Raw genomic sequence first — 23,394 nt, 5'->3', positions numbered from 1 at the left:
GAGAAGAGAGAACTGTAATCACACACACACACACACACACACACACACACACACACACACACACACACACACACACACACACACACACACACACCCCTGATCTCGCAGGTGTCTGATCCACTACGAGAAGAGAGAACTGTCCAGCTTGCCTGCTCTTTTTTCACTCCTCCTCACTGCAGCCGCCTAGTCTCGCCTTTATTTCAGGCGCATCTCAAACAAGCCAAGTGCCTCTAGGTTGACCTCATTTTTCTGCCGTTGACGTCTATGGGATCTCTGTCCATTTCCTTTACTGTCTATGTATGAACCTGAGCGCGTCTCAATCATCTCACTAGTCCACTAGTCAGGGCACTGATCAGGGAGTCAGCCCATTGACTTATGTCCTAATCAGTGCCCTGACTAGTGGACTAGTGAGATGATTGAGACGCGCCCCTGTTTAGCTGCTTCACAACCAAGAGGCAAAACCCACAAAGAAGACGAAAGTGAAAGTGATAGTGTTAAATACAAAAGCAGAAAGAGCTCCGTATGGCGAATGAGCCCGTCAGAATGAGCAGTAACAGCTGATAATCGCTTCCAGAGTCAAACATACAGCAGATGAACGACACGGAAAGCTTTACCAGAGACTGGACTTTACTCTGGGATTGAACAACACAAGCAACACACGAACAGGAAGGGGAAAATCATGCTTCAAATACTTCTAAACTCTCTTCTTACTGCGCAATGCTGTAAGTTTTTACTTTTCTGATTACAGTTATTTGGGGAATAAAACAGAAGTATCATATTGTAAATGTAAACGTGATTTAATGTTACAAAAGGCCTGTTCTTATTCTGGGAGTGTTTTATAGTCTACTCCAAACAGACTGTCAGAAATTAGGCCTAAAGTTACTGAAATGATTTGAAGGCCGCGGATGTCGTCGTCCATTTTAGGATGATGTTGTTTTTGTGACTTCTAAAGTACCAGTCTATAGACGGGATCAAACCCAGCATTTAGTGCTCACTTATTCTATCACTCACTCACTTTATTTATTTATTTATTTATTTATTTATTTATTTATTTATTTATTTATTTATTTATTTATTTATTTATCAAAGACGAACATTGCCTACATCTGCTTTTATTAAATGTAATATAGTGCTCACTAGGGATGGGCATTACATTACATGGACAAAACACATTAAATTATCTGCCATAAGATCATTTGATTATTCCACATGTCAGTATATTTTTTTATAACTCACTTGATTTTATATAATGCTCTTTTTCACTTCACATTCTTGATTATTTCCTGAACTGCCGTGCTATTGATCTCAGTGACATATGGTCATCTGTAGCTCAAACTGAATGATTGTGTTCAGAAACCAGAGCTGATCTGTGTTCAGTGGCCGTTTAGCTGCAGTATGGCAGAGGAGCGAGGAAAGCGCTCTCTCTCTAAGATGAGTCTCTCAGAGGAACAGAGGTAAGACTCTTTCACACAATCATTATTAACACTAATTACCTTTCAGGGGTTTGTCTTTTCTTTGTGAAGAACAAAACCTTAACAAGCATTGTTTTATGTTTGCAAATACTAAACCATTTAAATATATATATAATGATGACTTGACTTAAAAACACAACTAATACCTTCTTCAACAAATAAAATCTACATGGTAAAGAGGGCTTTATAGACAGTGTCACAGTTAATAACTTACAAACATAAAGAGCTGATAAGATTGAGACTAAAGTATGTCCTGTAAAGTGTTTTCCTCTTCTCTGTTCTTTGTGTCATTAGTGTAAGATCAGGCTCAGGTGTGTCCAGCTCTGTGTCTGTGAAGAGTGACTGGTCAAAAGGTGGCATGCCGGACTTCAGTGAGGGAACACCATCATCTGCCAAAAGGTATTTCATGTGTTTCTTATTTTTGGTCACATGTGGACTGTTTTGGAAACTTTATAAATGAATAATTATTATAGCAGCTAATGTTATAGCTAACATGCTAGTTACAGCTAATCAGCTTTTGCTTCTTTTTGCTAAAAATTGTTTACAAGAGATTTCTGTAATATTTTGTCTGAACATTCAGTATTTTATTTTATTTATTTGTTAACAGGCTTCAATATGAGACATTAGACTCAAGCGTACACACTCACAGGAACGGCAGGAATTTCACAGACAATCTCCAGTGGATCTTCCAGGTACGAAAACACATTTTCATAAGTGTTTTATATTTATAAAAATGTAATAAAACACAGAAGTTTAATTTCTAATTCATCTTGACAATTTATTTTTAACTTTTAAAGAATGCAATAAAAAGTAATCATATATTAATTATATTTATTAAAGGTAATACTATATTTAAAAAAGCATTATATTTGTCAAAAATTACACCATTTTCATGTTTGTCTTTTTAACTGATATTTTAAATGATTGGATAAATGGTTTTCAGGAAATGTGGATGTACAGTTTGGTTTAAATAGTTTTTCTGTCTTTTTTCTTTCTTTGTAGGATCTTGAGAGCAAAATAATCAAGTTTCTGAAGAATGAGCTGGGAAAGTTTAAGAAGATATTGCAGAAAGAGAACACAGAATCCTTGGTGAAGGACTTTAATGAGAACAGATGCAGTATCAAAGAAGCAGCTCTTGATCTCACACTACACTACCTGAGAGAGATGAAGGAAAATACAGCTGCTGATGCTCTAGAAGGTAAGAGACTCATCGACATCTGTCAGATTGACACTTATAAATGGAGGAGAGAAAATCAAGACTAAAACTATCTTTTTTTCTGTTCCTGTGTTTAGAAGAGCTGTTCTTCATTCATCAGCTAAAGTGTGGCCTAAAGAAGAAGTATCAAAGTGTGTTTGAAGGAATTGCGAAGCAAGGCGACTCCACACTTCTGAATAACATCTACACAGATCTCTATATCACTCAGGGTGGCAGTGAACCGGTCAATACTGAACATGAGGTCAGGCAGATTGAAGTTGCTTCCAGGCGTCATGAATCACAAGAGATTCCAGTTGAATGCACAAACTTGTTCAAAGCATCTGAACAAGACAAGGAGATCAGAACTGTACTGACAAAAGGAGTCGCTGGCATTGGAAAATCCGTCTCTGTGCAAAAGTTTGTTCTGGATTGGGCGGATGGAAAAGAAAATCAAGATATCAGATTCATATTTCCTCTTCCATTCAGAGAGATGAACTTAAAGGAAAATGAAAAACAAAGTTTGATGGACCTTCTAACTCAGTTTTTCCCAGAGACAAAAGGACTAAACCTTACAAGAAAGAATGATTTTAAAGTCCTGTTCATCCTTGATGGATTGGATGAATGTCGTCTTCCTCTGAAGTTTGACTGTAATGAGACGTTGTGTGACGTATCGTCCCCAGCCTCTCTGGATGTTCTCCTGACGAACCTCATCAAGGGAAATCTGCTTCCTTCTGCTCTCATCTGGATCACCACCAGACCAGCCGCTGCCAGTAAGATTCCTCCTGAGTGTGTTGACCGGGTGGCAGAGATACGAGGATTCATTGATGAACAAAAGGAGGAGTACTTCAGAAAAAGATTCACTGATGAGAAAATAGCCAATGAAATCATTGATCATGTTAAACAATCAAAGAGTCTCTTTATCATGTGCCACATCCCAGTCTTCTGCTGGATTTCAGCCACTGTTCTCCAAAAGATTCTGGAGGAGAAAAGAAATAATGATCTGAAAAATAATCCGTCTGATGAGATCTCTGAAACACTTCAGGAATCAAATACTGACGACACTCCCAGGACTCTGACACAAATGTACACACACTTTCTCCGCTTTCAGATCCAGCAGAGCCGTCGAAAATATGATGGAGAATGCACACCAGATGTGTCCTGGGATAAAGACGCCATCCTTTCAATGGGGAAACTGGCATTTCAAGAGCTGGAAAGAAACAACCTGATCTTCTACGAATCAGACCTGGAAGCCTGTGGTATTGACGTCTATAAGGCATCAGTGTATTCAGGCATGTGTACCCAGATCTTTAAGGAGGAAACAGGGATCGTTCTTGGCACCATGTACTGCTTTGTTCACTTGAGCATTCAAGAGTTTATTGCAGCCATTTATGCACATTTGTTTCTCGACGTCAAAGAGAAAAGTGTGTTTGTTCAAGAGTCTACAGAACAGGAAAACAAAAATGAAGCCATGATTGATTTGCTCAAGACCCTTTATGCATATATTATTCCATACATCAACAAGAAAACTGCATTTGATCAAGAGTCTACAGAACAGGAAAACAAAAATGAAGCCATGATTGATTTTCTCAAGGCTGCGGTGGACAAGGCACTCGAGAGTGAAACTGGACACCTGGATCTTTTCCTTCGCTTCCTCCTCGGTCTGTCGCTCCAGTCCAATCGGCGACTCTTACAAGGTCTGTTGACACAGCAAGATGAAAATGACCAGAGCAAGAAGGAAATTGTTCATTACATCAAGCAGAAACTTGAAGCTAATCTGTCTCCAGAGAGATCCATCAATCTGTTCTACTGTCTGAATGAACTGAATGATCAAACTCTGGTGAAAGAGATTCAGACCCACCTTAGCAAAGGAAGTCTCTCATCTGCTGACCTTTCACCTGCCCAGTGGTCTGCTTTGGTCTTCGTGTTGTTGACATCAGAGGAAGAGCTGGAGGAGTTTGAGCTTCAGAGATTCAAGAAATCAGACGAGTGTCTCATTAGACTATCAGCAGTCATCAAAACCTCCAAAGTTGCACTGTAAGTCAAAGTCAAACTAAGTCATTTTTAGTTGTGTTTTTTTTTCAGGGTTCCCACATGTCCTGGAAAAACCTGGAAAATTGATGGTTTCATTTTTTTAATATTTGTCTTGTGCTATCCTTTAGCTTAGAACAAAGAGTTTTCTTCTCCTTGAAGCAATTCATATAAGTAGAAGAACGTGCTATATTCAGGGATGCTAAGTTTTGAAACATTAGAGAAGTATTTTGAAAGATTAGAGAAGTTTAGTCTTGTGTTGGCCCTTGCTGCAGTTAGCTAATTGTATTAACTGGTCAAATGTTTGGAGAAAATAGCACTATTCACAATGGATTAGTATTATCTAGAGACCTCTGTGATTTAGAAATTACTCCCACATCTGAGTTTTGCGTGGCACATTCACATGGGATAAACAAAGCCTGTGAATTTACTTGAATTTACTGACTTTTCTCCCGGATGTGACTTCAAGATTTGTAAATGTTTTTTCATTATAGATATAGCTGTATGAACTCATAAACAGTCATATGTATCAATATCGTTTTGATTGTTTTATAGTAATAAAAATGATTTAATTCAGTTAGAGAACAGACACTACAGTTAAAAACTGAACTGAGCACAGACAGTAGGAGTCAGATTTAATTTATCACGAGTGAGAAGCTGAAAATATACGGCGGAAGATTCAGTTTCAAAGCTGTAAAAGCGTAGCCTGACAAGCCAGACCCACATCAAGATGTTTGGTCTGGAACTCACCATAGACAGCTCAATCCAAGGGGCGGATAAACGGTTGTCTTTCAAACTCCCTCTGCACGCGATAGGATAGCGCTACACCAACCAGAGAAACGAAGGTGAAGCAGAGCTCGTTGATAGATTAAACATTCGCCGTATCCGGTCAGCTAAACTCAGAACACATCTTCCCTTTTTAAGAATGACTTCAGTGCCGTTCTTTGTCCTTTTCTTAGAGTCAGAGAAAAGCTTAACACCAAGTCTTCCAGAGTCGCGGTCAGAGCTGATTCGAAAGACCATCGTTCGGCAGTTTCTGTGTTTACTAGAAGCACGCAAACGCAACTCGGCCGTCGTCATTATCACTGGCGTAGGAACCGGGGGGGACGGGGGGGACGTGTCCCCCTCAATATTGGAAAATGCTGCATGTGTCCCACCCAAAAATTAGCCTATACGCAGGGACAAAAACTGTAACATTTGGAACTTTTATTTTGAAAGCGCAACAAAGAAGATATTCGGTTTTGCCAGTCAAACCCAGAGTGATTTCATGCTTGAATAATCATTCGTAAATCACCAGCTTCATAACGCGCGCGCGCGTTGCTACGGTTACGCGCCTGGCCCGAAGTTAACTTCCAGTGTTTGTTTATCGGTCTGGCTGTAGATATTATGGAGCACTACTCAGTAGAAAAACACATTTTTGACATACTATTCTTGGATAACATGATATATTAACAATCAAGCAGAGAGCACATGACACCAGCGCAAAAAGAAAGAGTGTGCGACTGACCAAGCCTTGAATGCTTCATAAATATCCAGTCTGGCTGCATATGACATTGGCGTCTACTGTAATAGCTGTATGTCTAATGTGATTTACTTGTTATTTATTTGCTTGTAATCAGAAATAATTTACTGTGGAGGTAATTAACTTATGTGGCTGCGTTTACACTTGGCATTATGCGATCACCGTGATGCGATCAAGCAGATCACTTTACATTTGTTCACGTCAAGTGGAAGCCATCTGGAATAACTGATCGGATTTATGTTTACCGCAAAAATTAATGGCAGTGCATAGAGCACGGGATTTTTGTGATGCATTAGCATTCATATACAATCAATCTCAAATAGGGTACTTAATCTACAAGTTTAAGTTTCCCAACTTTAATATGAAACAAAGAAACGTGTTATTCCAAATTTCCGATGCATTGTATAATTGAAAGGCGAGTAGGCTATACGCACGCATTTGGCTATACTGTACAGAAAACGGCATTACAAAGTCAAAGGGTTAGTTCACACAAAAATTTGAATTCGGTCATTATTACTCACCCTCATGTCGTTCCAAACCCGTAAGACCCTCGGTCATCTTCGGACACAATTTTAAGATATTTACAGGTTTGGATCGACATGATTTCACACGGCTGTCGCGCTCTACCGTTACGCTTAGGATAGGCTACTGACCACCTTTTTCAGCATGTGAGCGGAGCACAGTTGCGTGACGCTCCGCTAGATATTCCGCTCTATGCCAGTGAGCTCCACAATTTACTATAAAATGTGAATTATTTGATTTAAATCTAGCGATTTCAAGCTTTCTTTAGACGTGTGTTTCATGTTTATGTCATGTATTCACCGAGTTTCAGATTCTCGCAGATAGAAAGCGCACCTTTTTTATTTATTTTACTAAAGCACAAAGTTTTGTTGTTATGTGAGTATACACAAATAAAAGTAGACAATTAATAGTTTATAATTATGTCTCACATTTATCGGTATGGCCAAAAATTACGGAGTATTGCGAGTTATAGGCTATCCCTCGTCTTGACTCGTGAGGGGGAAAAAACAGCCGGTGCGTTCTTCAGCCAGAGGGTTAAAGAAACCATAGCCTATTTAGTTTCATATTTATGTTTAAATAATAGCCCATAATGTAATTTATTATTATTATTATTAATTATTTTAATTAGGGATGCATCAAATATTTGGCCGAAAATGGACCATGTGCATTCTCGGTGCATTCTTGGCCGAAAGACTTTCATCACCGAAACAATACGTCCGAAATGTGATGACGCAAACAGAAACCGCGACCTGTGGGCTGGTCTAAAGATGTGGTTCATCTCACATCTGATGACGCATCTATGGGTTGTAACTTGAAAATAATACTTTATGTTTCTCGTGATGGATACACGCACTGGCTCCTCAGTGATACACTAACACCAGCGATTATAAAAGAAAAACGTGGGCAAAACGGTCTCTCTTTATAAACTTTGTTCAATGCATGCGAGTGCTGCCTTAGGTTCGAATATGGACAGTCCTTTTCACCATAATCACCCGCGTGTAGTGCCAGAAGACGCGAATGAGAACATCTGTCTCTGTGCACTCATCCGAAAGCGCGCAGTCTCACAGCGCACAAATATAGAGTTATCTTTCAAGTCTTGCGTTTGAACGGACAAACTCACAAAAAAAAGTAGCCTATGTCAACATGTCCATCTTGATGAGTCTCTAGTAATATTGTTATCTACTTTTTTGGCCTTCAGAACATCTTAAAATGCACATATGTAGATCCTAGAAATCTAAATTTTCTCGGGGAGCATGCCCCCGAACCCCCCTAAATAACTCACATTTGGAATCTTTGTGATTATAAAAGAGTGTCTTTTTTATGATTAAGGGATGTAGGCCCTACGGTGACACAATAAGCCATTAATATTTGATTTGTAAATAATAATAAACAACCGATATCCTGATATAGAAATGAAACCTAAACCTAAAGTGTTACATGCTAGGTTAGGGGGGGCCTAACTGCATAGCCTGCACTGGGGCCCATCATTACGCCACTGAGTGGGAGATTATTTATAATAACAACAACATTTTTAAAGGATATTTCTACTGTTGTATTTTTGGGGGGTTACGAATAAAATATTTGCCTTTTAAAGTGCTACTTTCCTTTCTGCCTGCAATTACAGGAGGGGTTTGTACACTTTTATGTTTCCCAACTTCAATATTTGTGTAATAATAAACAGATGATTTAAACAGATGATAAACTTATGATTTTGTTTATTTATTTGCTGTTTGTGATTCTATACATTTTGTGCCACGTCACTATAGGCTACTGTTACTATTATGTTGGTGATTCATAGTGGCGAAAATGTCCCCCCCAATGTCAAAGTCGCTCCTACGCCCCTGGTCATTATGGCCCCGCCCACCGACTCTATACACGATGTGATTGGCCGGGCAAGAGTTAGGGGAATACAGCCCAGAAGGGTATTGACACTCGCGGGCAGATTACATTTGCTGCCGCCAGGGTGCGTCTAGATATCTAGGCTAGTAAAAGCACCCATTTATGGTAAATGGTAAATGGACTGCATTTATATAGCACTTTTAACAGACCCATGGCCATCCAAAGCGTTTTACATCTTGCCTCACATTCACCTATTCACTCTGTAACAACAACGAGCTTATGAGTTTAATGTCTCGGGGAATAATTAACTCAAAAGGGATTCAATATTCAATATTCATGAATTTATGAATATAATTTGCCAGTCATTCATTACGTATTAAAAATTTTCCGATAGGGAAAATTGTTTAATTAAATACAAGTAACCCTTTATGAAATTGCTTGAAATTATCCTACTAAGTTCGTCCACCAAATTAGTAATAGACTTTTCAACTCAATTCTCCATAAGGGATCACTGCTTTACGAGCGCATAAGAAACATTAACTTTACTGATCAGGACAAGTTCAATATTTCAAATGGTCATACAGTTTACTTTACTAACATAGTAGCATAAGCAGTTAGGTAACTTAGATCGCAAGTTTCATTGACTTTGTGTATGTGGGAGAACAACAGACCCAACTCATTAAATGTATTTCTGGAGGTTTAATAAACACAGACTAAAAATAACACTACGATTCACACAGAGAGTACACACTAAATATGCATCAAGAACGTAGACATGTAGGTATTAACGAAAGAATACATAAAAGAGAATAATGAATAGACTGAAATTAGAGAGAGATAAAAGAGAGAGATGAGAGAGAGAGAGAGAGATGAGAGAGAGATGGTACAAAGCATTTAGAGGTAAAAACACAGCTTTCCTTCAGTTCAACAACTACGACCTTCACGGAGCTTGTCCCAACGGGAAAATACACACCTTCTTTACAGCAGTTTGGATTTTATAAGAAGAAGAATACTTGCATTTCTTTTGGTTTCGTTTTGGCTTCTCGCTTGTGTGTGTGTGTGTATATTTCTGCGTCTCAGGTAGTTCTCTCCGAGGTCGGGAGGTGACGTAGTTTTCCTTTAGCGGCGCTTCGGGTCTACCTCCTGAAGAAGCCTGTGGTTTAAGTTGATGGAACGAGGAACAAAGGATTGTTGAAGACCGGATTGTAGGAAAGGAGTTTCTTGAAGAGGAGTTTCCAAAAGAGAAGAGTTCAGATGAGAGTTTCAGAAGTCAAGCCGGGAAGAAGTTTCAGAAGCGAAGAGGGTTTTCAGAAGAGTTAGAAGCCAACGATTGTGGTCTCCACTGGTCTTTTAAGAGAATTAATCCACGCCCCCTTCTGGCTAATTCACCCAATCCAGAGGGTGAATTCTGAGCGGGAGAAGTTCTCTTTGTCTTAGTTTTATGGCCTATTTTGCATGTTTCTGAGGTGTCGTAAAGGGGTGTTGATTTTGTATGGTTTTACTCCCAAGTCGGCTAAACATATTAATGATACATTTCACAATCCCATTTTGTGCATCGTTGAGTAAGTCAAAGAAATAGGAATATTTAGATATCAAACACCTTATGGCTGGGAGATATTAAAACAGAGATACAATTTTACACAGGAATACAAACATTTAAAATGAGCTTACATTGTTTCTATGCCATGACTGAGTAGGCCTGAGTCAAAGAGCATGCATATACACACCAAGCTACCTCGTATACAGTCTAGAATAGTCTTAATTAAAGCTTCATAAGGAATGTGTGTGTGTGTGTGTGAGTCCTTGTCTATTGACAGGAGCCTTGGCGCCTTTCGGTCTGGGGAATGAAAAGGGGGGGGGGGAAACAGGGTTCGAGTCGTGTGACCCGATCAGGGCCTGGTTATTTGGACGGGGTCGTAAACCTGCCGAAGTTGTCACTTCCCCCAGACTCTGTGGCGTGGCTCTTAATTTACATGCGGCTGAAAGCTACCCCCCCCCTTTTACAATCAACATTGGGTTCCTCTTTGATCCTCATTGTAAGAGACCACAGACGCTACAACTCTCTCATTCTCATTTAAGCCAGCTTGTCATTGTACTGTTCTGTTGTTATGTTTTTCATTAAGTATAGTATTGATATTAATATTAAACACACCATTCAGATAGTTTGCTCCCAAATTGGTACTTATTCTAAAGTGAAAGTAATCCGTACGGCCGCACAGGAATTCATAACGGTGCGCATTATGAATGCAGACTCCATTCTTTGTGAAAGATAAAGATAGAAATGCGCACAAGAAATAAAAACCTTGCAAAAATTATATACGATCTGCCTAGTCCTGGCCAAATCACAGAGATGTCGATTCGCACGGGACTACTATTATCACAGGACCTCGGTGTTCAGCGAAATATGGTAGATCATTTGCGGGGGAATTTTTACTTTACAAATTACAGACATGGCCGATTCGCTTAAGATCACAGACATTCTCTGCAATTATTACAAATCACCAGAGGTCCCCAGATAATACTAGCCCGTGCAAATAGGGGCTAATATCAATAATTATGCTGGTCATATAATTCAAAAAGTTTATTTAGTTCACTAATTTCATTAAAAAAGTGAAACTTGTTTATTATATTCATTCATTCATTACACACATACTTATATATTTAAAATGTTTATTTCTTTTAATTTTGATGATTATAACTGACAACTAAGGAAAATCCCAAATTCAGTATCTCTCTATTTATTATCTATGGTAATAAATTATAAGGTTCAATATTGAAGACACCTGGTGCCACGCTCTAATCAGCTAATTAACTCAACAGCAACGGCCAATAAATGATCTCAGTCTAGTTCTGTAGGCTACACAATCATGGTGAAGACTGCTGACTTGACAGTGATCTAAAAGATGAGATACTGAATTTTGGGAGACACTTATCTCATGAGATGAGACACGAGATCGGGTTCACGAAAATGAGACGAGATTTTTACATATTTTTAAAAAATCCACAATGATGAAATGCATGACTAGAAATTAAAAATAGATTGCAGGTACATTTCAAATGTTTTAAATCTTGTAATGAATGTCATTTAATTTCTTCTTTCTTAATATGAATTATCATATACGTTACCTTTAACTTTCAATTTCGTGATCCTTTGAATGCGGTGGTGCTGAGCACACACAGTTTAAAATATAAGTCTGGCGCTTCTGTTGCGTGACGAATCCCCCGCCACGGTCTTGTCCACTAACATGTAACACTCACACACTCATAACACATGCTGAATACGAGCGCTTCACCAACACACAACATAGGTCGTCTTCTCGTTGCGTGATTGCTTCCGCGCAAGACTCTCATTCTAGATGAACTGATGGAATTGAAGTGAGTTCAAGTGACTGTTATGATTATCCACCTGAATTAAATAGCAAATAGCAATTTAATTAGCAAAACTAGAGTGGAGCCATAATATAAACTTCACCCTCACACTCCTTCATAACCAGGTCATGAGAATAAAGGCATCTTTACACAGCCGAGTTAAGGCGGGTCTAACGCGGGTTTGTTTCTGCTCAAAATTCTGTGTAAAGACGCGATGCCGCATTAAAGCAGACTTAAAATATGCCGGGTCTGACCCACCTCGGCCCCTAGCATCAAAGGCGACATAGAAGCGGTTTTGATTCAGTGTAAAAGAACGTGAACTTGTGCCGCCTTAAACTACATAATTGTCATGACAACCGCCTGTCAGCAAGTACACTAGGCGCGAGAATCAAGAAGCAGCAAGGAGACAAACTATCTAGGAATTAAAGTAAATGCTTTCTGTACTCACATCGTCAAGCTAACCACTGTAGTGTTCGCCGTTTGTAATCTTCCTTTGAAGAGACTGGCAGATCAACGCACTGCAACATTTCCCCTCAGAAACGGTAAATGCTTAACCCAGTCGGGGTCACTGTGCAACCCAGTATTATAATCTCTTGGAGAGAACGATATTATATATTAGATTTGATATTTTCTGATATATTCTATCTGCTGTCCTACATGTCATTAAAATAGACTGAAGTTTGGATTTTTCTCTTAGGCATAGTGCAGCCTAAAAACTTGAAATAGGCTATAGCTACTCAATCATTATGGTTGTAGGCTAATTTGTCTATAAGCAACATTGTAGAATATTTGAGTTTATTTAAAGTTGTGTATTTTTTAATTATCATTATTATTAGGCTATGTGCATATTTATTTAGAACATTTAGCTTATCACCGTTCGTTACCCATCGGGTTGTAGCCTAACTGCCAGAGAAGGGCTAAATTTAATTTGCATGGTGGTAGTTTTTACCATTTCGTTATTTTGGCTTGAAAATTCATTTTTTGGAAATATTAACTGAATTTAGAAATGCTTTTAAACAATTTTTATTAGCCTAATAATAAAAAAATGAATTAAGACAGCGTTTGTAAATTTTGAAGTGCATAAACAATATTTCCAGAATCTTTGTTGTTATTGTGACATAAAAGTAGAAGATGTATAGTTTATAATTATGTAGATCACCTAGGCTATCTGTATCATATGGCAAAAAATTACAGAGTGACTTGTTCCCGCTGTCATAAAGGAACAAAATGCGGCGGCGCTTAATTTCGTTGGACAAAGGGTTAAAGAAAACTGTAATGTCATAGTTAGGCTATGTTTAAATATTAGCCTATAACATTGTTTTAATTAAATAGCCTAACTGTCTGTAGGCTATATGCCTATTTAATAAAGACGCGAACAAAAATCGTCGGTAATGGATTGACATGTGTAACATTTTTCTGTTCACAATTAGACAGAATTGTCAAATATTCGGGTTCATGTTATACTAGCTGAGAAATAAACTTCGTTTTGGGGAAATATTACATTCCTGACCACTTTTACAGTCTATGGGCTAAGAGAGATAGGGTATGCAGCCTGGTGCTACAATGGAGATTCCAGATCGCTCTTCTTTGGTCAGAACCATGGAGAACGACCGCGGACAGGTCTGTCCTATGCACCGAAACCGCAGCGAGCGCAGACACAGAGCGGCCAGAGAAATGGAGGAGCGACTGCAGTAGGCTATGGTGTTTGTGCAAAACTGCAGAAAAAGAGCGGGTGTTGAAACCTGTCACCGAGAAAAGAGTGGGTGTATTCCCCACGGATGCGACGCCCCTGTAGCCTAGCCTACATGTTGTGAATGCTCTAAAGTGACTTTCTGTTTCTTTGAAAAAAACTTTGGACCACTTTTAATCCTGCGGTATTCTACCCGTAATAATGTAGACTATACTTTCTTTATAGCATTGTCAATCAGGTACAATTTTATTGCAGAAATATAAAATAACTATACCGTAGCCTACAATAGAAGAATTGCAGAATTACAGTAGACCTACAGAATTATGCCAAACATCAAAAGCGCTTTATAGAAGGCAGAAAAAACGATTTAAAATTCTGTATTTTTATTTTAGGTCTATTTTTATACATTTTATTATTTGTTTTAAATAAATTTATAACACTTTGTTAAAACTGTAGTTTTAAATAATGTTCAACGCATTGTTACCCGCGATTTTAATTCCTGTGTAAATGCATTTATGCCGCTTCAGAGAAGGATTAAACGGTCTGTGTAAATGCACATTTTTGGGATTTTATGCCGCTTCAGATTCGGTTTCTGTGCCGCGTTTGCTGTGTAAAGATTGCTTGTGGCACGAGATCTCATCAGACCCCTAATTCCAGGCTTTCTGCAGTAAAAAACATGAACTAAGTCAATTTGATACCCACTGATTGGTGGCTGCATTTAAATACATGTGTTCCCGTGTGTTTTTCTGTGGAAGCACTCCGTGGAAGCATCAAATATTTCTTTTTTACAGTGTGTTTTTAGAGCATTGAGCATTCCAGCCAGTGTTGAGCACTTGATAGGAATGGCAATGTTTTTAGTCAGATTTGGGATAACACCTTTTAAAAGACTATCAAGCTAGCACTTTTAAATGTATCATTTATTGTCATTAAAACCTATAGGTGATAAAAAGATTTGATATTTGTATCTTAGCAAATGTATTCAAACATATTATTCTGGAATTTTACTTATTTCCCTTGTAGGCTAAATGACTGTAACTTAACATACAAAGGCTGTTCAGCTCTAGCTCGAGTTCTTGGATCAGATACCAATCTGAAAGAGCTCAACATGAACCATAATAATCTCCAAGATTCAGGAGTGAAGCTGCTCTGCACTGGATTGGAGAGTATAAGTTGTAAATTGGAAAAACTGAGGTAAGTTCTGTGACAATAGACAGGGTTCATTTAGCTCAAAATAAGCAAAAACATAAGGTGAAATCAAGACTTAATGATAATGAACAGGGCTGTGTTACCCAATAGCATTATAAGTTTAAGTTGATCATAGAACAATAGCCACCAATGGTCTCTACGATCAACTTAGGCTTACAAAGCTTTTTCGAAAAGAACCCCTAGACAGTATGTTCTGCGGTTTTGAGATATTGAGCTACATAGTTCTTTGTAGATGGAACAGTTTTGTTCCCTTTCGAAAGGGAACTCGCACTGCGTCCTAGAACGCTTCGGGGGAACGCCTCCAGCACGACAGGTGTCTGAAGCTACTATCGAATCACGTCAATCCTATTGACCGGCGACAGCCCATGACATCATCAATGTGTGACCAGGAATTATATAAGGGCGCCTACCAAACATGACACCATCTTTTTTCGTCTTCAGGGACTGTTCTGTCTGAATTGCTTAAACAAATTAAGGAAATACAAATTCAGTTATTTACTGCCTGGGATAAAGAGAATGCACAGTCTTGTGTTTTACACATTTACACTGCTGTTTGTGTAAATTGTGAGCTGTTTTCCGAGATCGCTCCGTTCTTGTCTGGCTCTCCTCTTGAGGGAGGGGAGTTCGCCATCCCAGATGGAGCTCGCCAATCGTCATGAGAGGGTTGTATTCCTCTCAGATTATCTGGTGGCTGACGAGACTTATCAAAGCAAGTGCTCTTAGGGATGGCTGGTGAGATTGTTACTCTCAGCCACCCTGACCGTGTAGGAGGGTCCGTCCAGGAGCCTCCCTGAAGTCCAGTTCCTATGCAGGGCAACTGGACAGATAGCCTGATTGGCTATCATATATTGCTATCAGGCCGTAGGCCTCTCGTAGGCCTCCTTGAAAAACTTGCTATCAGGTCGTAGGCCTCTCTGGGCCTCCTTGAAGGTGAAGTATCCATAATGCCTCACCATAAGCCATTAGTTTGTAGGCCTCATCAGGCCTCCCTGAAGGCTTGCTTTGAGATGGCAGGCTTCTCTAGGCCTCCATAAATGTGAATCTAGATGCTGTGGCAGTCCGCATGAATTACTATCAAGTGGTAGGCCCCTCTTAGGCCTCCTTGAAAACTTGCTGTAGCTGACACTGGTAGGTCAGCTGTGTATGGTGTATACATGTATGTAATATTGGTAGGGTTTTAGGGGTTAAAGTTTATTTTTTCCTTTTGTATTTTTGATTTAAATGTGATTTATTTATGCACATGTATTAATTTAGTTAATTCTGGTGGTATTGGATTTAATTTAGTTGTACTGATTGGTCCTGTGACTCTTCCTGGGTTATTTAACCCGGAAGTATTAGTGTCAACAGAATGGCAAACATGAATTGAGATATGCATGGGCTCCTGATGATTCTACTGTTGGTTACAGGCAAACACGGTAAATGAGTTAATCTTATGTATTTCTTTATTTGATTTTGTGTCTTTATGGGTATATGTAAAACTTGTGTTTGTTGTTTTTGTTTACATTTTAGTTTTCACGGTGTCTCAAATGTACAAATAAAAGAGTGCTAAAGGACATCAGTATCTCAGAAGCGTGGACTGTTTAATGACCAACGAGTAGTTAAACTTGCTATCAGGTAGTAGGCCTCTCTGGGCCTCTCTGGGCCTACTTGAAGGCGAAGTTTCCAAGATTAGGCACTTCTCTTACCAGTTCTTTGTAGAATAGAACATTTGGTAGTTTGGCCTACAGCTGGGGGTTACCCACCAGGCAGGCTCTGGTGCTCCCCTCTCTGAGGGTCGTCAATGAGCACACAGCTCGGTAAATCCTAAGATCGAGCAGGTGAACTCCCCTCGCTAGCAAGGGTTAGGAAAGCGCTATGCTGAGTACTGCTCTCTAGGATACCCGTCTCTGGGATCCGGTCTGAGGAGAATACTGCCAGTTCGCAGTCCCTCAGTCTGGATGCCTCACCAGAAGGTGACTTTCCAGTGGCTCTGTTTCAAACAGACAGGGCTGGCCAGGCCAAGGTGTCCCGCAGAAGCGACACCAGGTCAGGCCTCCCTGGTGGCATGCGGGAAAGGTTTTTCCGAATAGTGACTGGCTGGGGTGCCCTCGGGCCCCTTGGCCACATTCCCTTAAAGGGACCCCTTCTGTTTAAGAAGTTGGTCCCAGGCCTTTGAGCAGTCTGGGTAGGACCTCATGCTTATGCATTAAGGTTTCTGTTGAGGCTTATAGCTTGGGCTATGACCGTAGGGAGTGCTGTCACTGACAGCCCAGTGTGACCAGAGGGGGAGGTTTTCAAGTTTAATTTGCTTGTCCTGACAGTTATCACTGCCAGTGGGCATGCACTCCCCTCAGCATGGCGGCCTGCCAAACAGTCCCTTCAGACTAAAGATGGTGTCATGTTTGATAGGCGCCCTTATGTACTTCCTGGTCGCACATTGATGATGTCATGGGCGGTCGCTGGTCAATAGGATTGATGTGATTCGATAGTAGCTTCAGACACCTGTCACACTGGAAGCATTCCCCTGAAGCATTCTAGGACGCAGTGTCTCGTTCCCTGTTCTCAGGGAACATAGGTTACATACGCAATCTGAGATATTTTCTGAGTAAATAGTCCTAGCATGTACACACTAAAACATTTGATTTTGAAAAAAATATTTTTAACATGCTGATTGATAGGCTTAATGATAAATATAGATAAATAAATAAATAATGATTGTCACAAACCTGGTATGAAGACTAGGGTTCATACAGTTTGTTGGACAGATAAAACTATTATATTTGCACATTAAACTGCTCTGGTAATTTCTAGAATAACTGTGTAATTAGCTGAATGTTACATTTGCATTTCTGTTCTAGACTCTCCGACTGCGGTATTAGAGAAGAAGGTTATAAAGCTCTGGCTTCAGCTCTGAGATCAAACCCTTCACACCTGATAGAGCTGGATCTTGCAGGAAATGATCCTGGAGAATCAGGAGTGAAGGAGCTCAGTGATTTACTAGAGGATCCACACTGTCAACTGAAGACACTGAGGTGAGATGTGATGAAATAATACACAATGTGCAGGTACATTATTTATAAAAAAATATTTTTTTCTAATACAGTAGACCCAACTTTTTAAAAATGGACCTTTTTTATTGACGCGACCCTTACAGTATATACAATATTATTAACCCTCTGGACCCTTAGGCTAATTAGTGGCCCTGAAGAAGTTTGACATACTCAGACATTTGTGTTTTTTTCAGTTGCTTTAAAGCATATTAATGTGTATTCAGCACAAACAGGGCTATACTGATATGTGCGTAACATGGACATAAAAGTTTGTAGTTTTGAGAAAAATAGTTTATGCATAGTTTTTGGAAAAACTAAAATGTTAAATCCCTGAAATAAGGCCATTTTAATTTAAAGATTTGTTCACAAGGTTTTTCAGAACTGGATGTTGTTGCCTAGAGTTTTTTCTTCAAAACAGTGTAAACCCCATTCTGATCACTCATTCATACAATATAACATGAGGAGATTTAATGATTGAGTGTATTGTTTGTAGCTTATTCACAAAATCACGTTTAATTTAAAAGTAGTAAATTACATAAAGACTTTAGACCTGCAGTACTGTTCAAACGTTTTAGAAGTTTTTTTTACTTTATATATATATATATATATATATATATATATATATATATATATATATATATATATATATATATATATATATATATATATATATATATATATATATATATATATATATATATATATATATAATAAAAACTTTGAAACCGTTTGAACAGTACTGCAGGTCTAAATATATATATTCTGCTCATCAAGGCTGAATTTATTTGATCCAAAATAGTAAAAACAGTAATATTGTGAAATATTTTTACAATTTAAAATAAATGTTTTCTATGTGAATATGTAAAGTGTAATTAATTCCTTTGATCAAAGCTGAATTTATCATCATTACTCCAGTCTTCAGTGTCACATGATCCTTCACTAATCATTCTCATATGATGATTTGATCTATAAGCTCAACAAACATTTCTTATTATTATGAATGTTGTCATTTTTTCAGGATAATTTGATAAAGAGATTTAACCCAGAGGGATAAATCCCTTTGATTCCTTTGATTAACAGAAAGTTCAAAATAATAACATTTATCTGAAATAAAAAATATTTAGTAACTTTATAAATGTCTTTACTGTGTTTTTTGATGAATATAAGGCATCTTTGTGAATTTAATTTAATTTCAATAGATTTCTATTTCAGATAAATGCTGTTGTTTTGAACTTTCTATTTATCAAAGAATCCTGAATAAATACCGTAGCCTACAATAGAAGAATTGCAGAATTACAGTAGACCTACAGAATTATGCCAAACATCAAAAGCGCTTTATAGAAGGCAGAAAAAACGATTTAAAATTCCGTATTTTTATTTTAGGTCTATTTTTATACATTTCATTATTTGTTTTAAATAAATTTATAACACTTTGTTAAAACTGTAGTTTTAAATAATGTTCAACGCATTGTTACCCGCGATTTTAATTCCTGTGTAAATGCATTTATGCCGCTTCAGAGAAGGATTAAACGGTCTGTGTAAATGCACATTTTTGGGATTTTATGCCGCTTCAGAATCGGTTTCTGTGCCGCGTTTGCTGTGTAAAGATTGCTTGTGGCACGAGATCTCATCAGACCCCTAATTCCAGGCTTTCTGCAGTAAAAAACATGAACTAAGTCAATTTGATACCCACTGATTGGTGGCTGCATTTAAATACATGTGTTCCCGTGTGTTTTTCTGTGGAAGCACTCCGTGGAAGCATCAAATATTTCTTTTTTACAGTGTGTTTTTAGAGCATTGAGCATTCCAGCCAGTGTTGAGCACTTGATAGGAATGGCAATGTTTTTAGTCAGATTTGGGATAACACCTTTTAAAAGACTATCAAGCTAGCACTTTTAAATGTATCATTTATTGTCATTAAAACCTATAGGTGATAAAAAGATTTGATATTTGTATCTTAGCAAATGTATTCAAACATATTATTCTGGAATTTTACTTATTTCCCTTGTAGGCTAAATGACTGTAACTTAACATACAAAGGCTGTTCAGCTCTAGCTCGAGTTCTTGGATCAGATACCAATCTGAAAGAGCTCAACATGAACCATAATAATCTCCAAGATTCAGGAGTGAAGCTGCTCTGCACTGGATTGGAGAGTATAAGTTGTAAATTGGAAAAACTGAGGTAAGTTCTGTGACAATAGACAGGGTTCATTTAGCTCAAAATAAGCAAAAACATAAGGTGAAATCAAGACTTAATGATAATGAACAGGGCTGTGTTACCCAATAGCATTATAAGTTTAAGTTGATCATAGAACAATAGCCACCAATGGTCTCTACGAACAACTTAGGCTTACAAAGCTTTTTCGAAAAGAACCCCTAGACAGTATGTTCTGCAGTTTTGAGATATTGAGCTACATAGTTCTTTGTAGATGGAACAGTTTTGTTCCCTTTCGAAAGGGAACTCGCACTGCGTCCTAGAACGCTTCGGGGGAACGCCTCCAGCACGACAGGTGTCTGAAGCTACTATCGAATCACGTCAATCCTATTGACCGGCGACAGCCCATGACATCATCAATGTGTGACCAGGAATTATATAAGGGCGCCTGCCAAACATGACACCATCTTTTTTCGTCTTCAGGGACTGTTCTGTCTGAATTGCTTAAACAAATTAAGGAAATACAAATTCAGTTATTTACTGCCTGGGATAAAGAGAAAGCACAGTCTTGTGTTTTACACATTTACACTGCTGTTTGTGTAAATTGTGAGCTGTTTTCCGAGATCGCTCTGTTCTTGATTGGCTCTCCTCTTGAGGGAGGGGAGTTCGCCATCCCAGATGGAGCTCGCCAATCGTCATGAGAGGGTTGTATTCCTCTCAGATTATCTGGTGGCTGACGAGACTTATCAAAGCAAGTGCTCTTAGGGATGGCTGGTGAGATTGTTACTCTCAGCCACCCTGACCGTGTAGGAGGGTCCGTCCAGGAGCCTCCCTGAAGTCCAGTTCCTATGCAGGGCAACAGGACAGATAGCCTGATTGGCTATCATGTATTGCTATCAGGTCGTAGGCCTCTCGTAGGCCTCCTTGAAAAACTTGCTATCAGGTCGTAGGCCTCTCTGGGCCTCCTTGAAGGTGAAGTATCCATAATGCCTCACCACAAGCCATTAGTTTGTAGGCCTCATCAGGCCTCCCTGAAGGCTTGCTTTGAGATGGCAGGCTTCTCTAGGCCTCCATAAATGTAAATCTGGATGCTGTGGCAGTCCGCATGAATTACTATCAAGTGGTAGGCCCCTCTTAGGCCTCTTTGAAAACTTGCTGTAGCTGACACTGGTAGGTCAGCTGTGTATGGTGTATACATGTATGTAATATTGGTAGGGTTTTAGGGGTTAAAGTTTATTTTTTCCTTTTGTATTTTTGATTTAAATGTGATTTATTTATGCACATGTATTAATTTAGTTAATTCTGGTGGTATTGGATTTAATTTAGTTGTACTGATTGGTCCTGTGACTCTTCCTGGGTTATTTAACCCGGAAGTATTAGTGTCAACAGAATGGCAAACATGAATTGAGATATGCATGGGCTCCTGATGATTCTACTGTTGGTTACAGGCAAACACGGTAAATGAGTTAATCTTATGTATTTCTTTATTTGATTTTGTGTCTTTATGGGTATATGTAAAACTTGTGTTTGTTGTTTTTGTTTACATTTTAGTTTTCACGGTGTCTCAAATGTACAAATAAAAGAGTGCTAAAGGACATCAGTATCTCAGAAGCGTGGACTGTTTAATGACCAACGAGTAGTTAAACTTGCTATCAGGTAGTAGGCCTCTCTGGGCCTCTCTGGGCCTACTTGAAGGCGAAGTTTCCAAGATTAGGCACTTCTCTTACCAGTTCTTTGTAGAATAGAACATTTGGTAGTTTGGCCTACAGCTGGGGGTTACCCACCAGGCAGGCTCTGGTGCTCCCCTCTCTGAGGGTCGTCAATGAGCACACAGCTCGGTAAATCCTAAGATCGAGCAGGTGAACTCCCCTCGCTAGCAAGGGTTAGGAAAGCGCTATGCTGAGTACTGCTCTCTAGGATACCCGTCTCTGGGATCCGGTCTGAGGAGAATACTGCCAGTTCGCAGTCCCTCAGTCTGGATGCCTCACCAGAAGGTGACTTTCCAGTGGCTCTGTTTCAAACAGACAGGGCTGGCCAGGCCAAGGTGTCCCGCAGAAGCGACACCAGGTCAGGCCTCCCTGGTGGCATGCGGGAAAGGTTTTTCCGAATAGTGACTGGCTGGGGTGCCCTCGGGCCCCTTGGCCACATTCCCTTAAAGGGACCCCTTCTGTTTAAGAAGTTGGTCCCAGGCCTTTGAGCAGTCTGGGTAGGACCTCATGCTTATGCATTAAGGTTTCTGTTGAGGCTTATAGCTTGGGCTATGACCGTAGGGAGTGCTGTCACTGACAGCCCAGTGTGACCAGAGGGGGAGCTTTTCAAGTTTAATTTGCTTGTCCTGACAGTTATCACTGCCAGTGGGCATGCACTCCCCTCAGCATGGCGGCCTGCCAAACAGTCCCTTCAGACTAAAGATGGTGTCATGCTTGATAGGCGCCCTTATGTACTTCCTGGTCGCACATTGATGATGTCATGGGCGGTCGCTGGTCAATAGGATTGATGTGATTCGATAGTAGCTTCAGACACCTGTCACACTGGAAGCATTCCCCTGAAGCATTCTAGGACGCAGTGTCTCGTTCCCTGTTCTCAGGGAACATAGGTTACATACGCAATCTGAGATATTTTCTGAATAAATAGTCCTAGCATGTACACACTAAAACATTTGATTTTGAAAAAAATATTTTTAACATGCTGATTGATAGGCTTAATGATAAATATAGATAAATAAATAAATAATGATTGTCACAAACCTGGTATGAAGACTAGGGTTCATACAGTTTGTTGGACAGATAAAACTATTATATTTGCCCATTAAACTGCTCTGGTAATTTCTAGAATAACTGTGTAATTAGCTGAATGTTACATTTGCATTTCTGTTCTAGACTCTCCGACTGCGGTATCACAGAAGAAGGTTATAAAGCTCTGGCGTCAGCTCTGAGATCAAACCCTTCACACCTGATAGAGCTGGATCTTGCAGGAAATGATCCTGGAGAATCAGGAGTGAAGGAGCTCAGTGATTTACTGGAGGATCCACACTGTCAACTGAAGACACTGAGGTGAGATGTGATGAAATAATACACAATGTGCAGGTACATTATTTATAAAAAAATATTTTTTTCTAATACAGTAGACCCAACTTTTTAAAAATTGACCTTTTTTATTGACGCGACCCTTACAGTATATACAATATTATTAACCCTCTGGACCCTTAGGCTAATTAGTGGCCCTGAAGAAGTTTGACATACTCAGACATTTGTGTTTTTTTCAGTTGCTTTAAAGCATATTAATGTGTATTCAGCACAAACAGGGCTATAGTGATATGTGCGTAACATGGACGTAAAAGTTTGTAGTTTTGAGAAAAATAGTTTAT

At 39.1% G+C, this 23,394-nt stretch overlaps 1 protein-coding gene across 2 annotated transcripts in view; it reads left to right on the top strand.

Annotated features, from left to right (window-relative positions):
- Positions 1-460: 460 nt before the first annotated feature.
- The window catches only part of LOC137040640 (NACHT, LRR and PYD domains-containing protein 12-like), a 39,438-nt gene continuing 16,504 nt past the window's right edge, over positions 461-23,394 (top strand). For both annotated transcript variants that reach the window (XM_067416430.1, XM_067416431.1), the window contains exons 1-10: positions 461-722; positions 1,354-1,454; positions 1,767-1,871; positions 2,080-2,164; positions 2,475-2,670; positions 2,766-4,701; positions 14,658-14,828; positions 17,681-17,854; positions 19,884-20,054; positions 22,907-23,080. In XM_067416430.1, coding sequence (XP_067272531.1) covers positions 1,396-1,454; positions 1,767-1,871; positions 2,080-2,164; positions 2,475-2,670; positions 2,766-4,701; positions 14,658-14,828; positions 17,681-17,854; positions 19,884-20,054; positions 22,907-23,080 — 3,071 coding nt within the window. In that variant the 5' untranslated portion in view covers positions 461-722; positions 1,354-1,395. The remainder of the gene's footprint in view (positions 723-1,353; positions 1,455-1,766; positions 1,872-2,079; positions 2,165-2,474; positions 2,671-2,765; positions 4,702-14,657; positions 14,829-17,680; positions 17,855-19,883; positions 20,055-22,906; positions 23,081-23,394) is intronic.

The sequence above is a fragment of the Pseudorasbora parva genome, chromosome 14 (genome assembly GCF_024679245.1).
Source record: "Pseudorasbora parva isolate DD20220531a chromosome 14, ASM2467924v1, whole genome shotgun sequence".
NCBI classification, from domain to species: Eukaryota; Metazoa; Chordata; class Actinopteri; order Cypriniformes; family Gobionidae; genus Pseudorasbora; species Pseudorasbora parva.
Note: the sequence above shows the minus strand (reverse complement) of the source record. Positions and strands in the feature narration are given on the sequence as shown.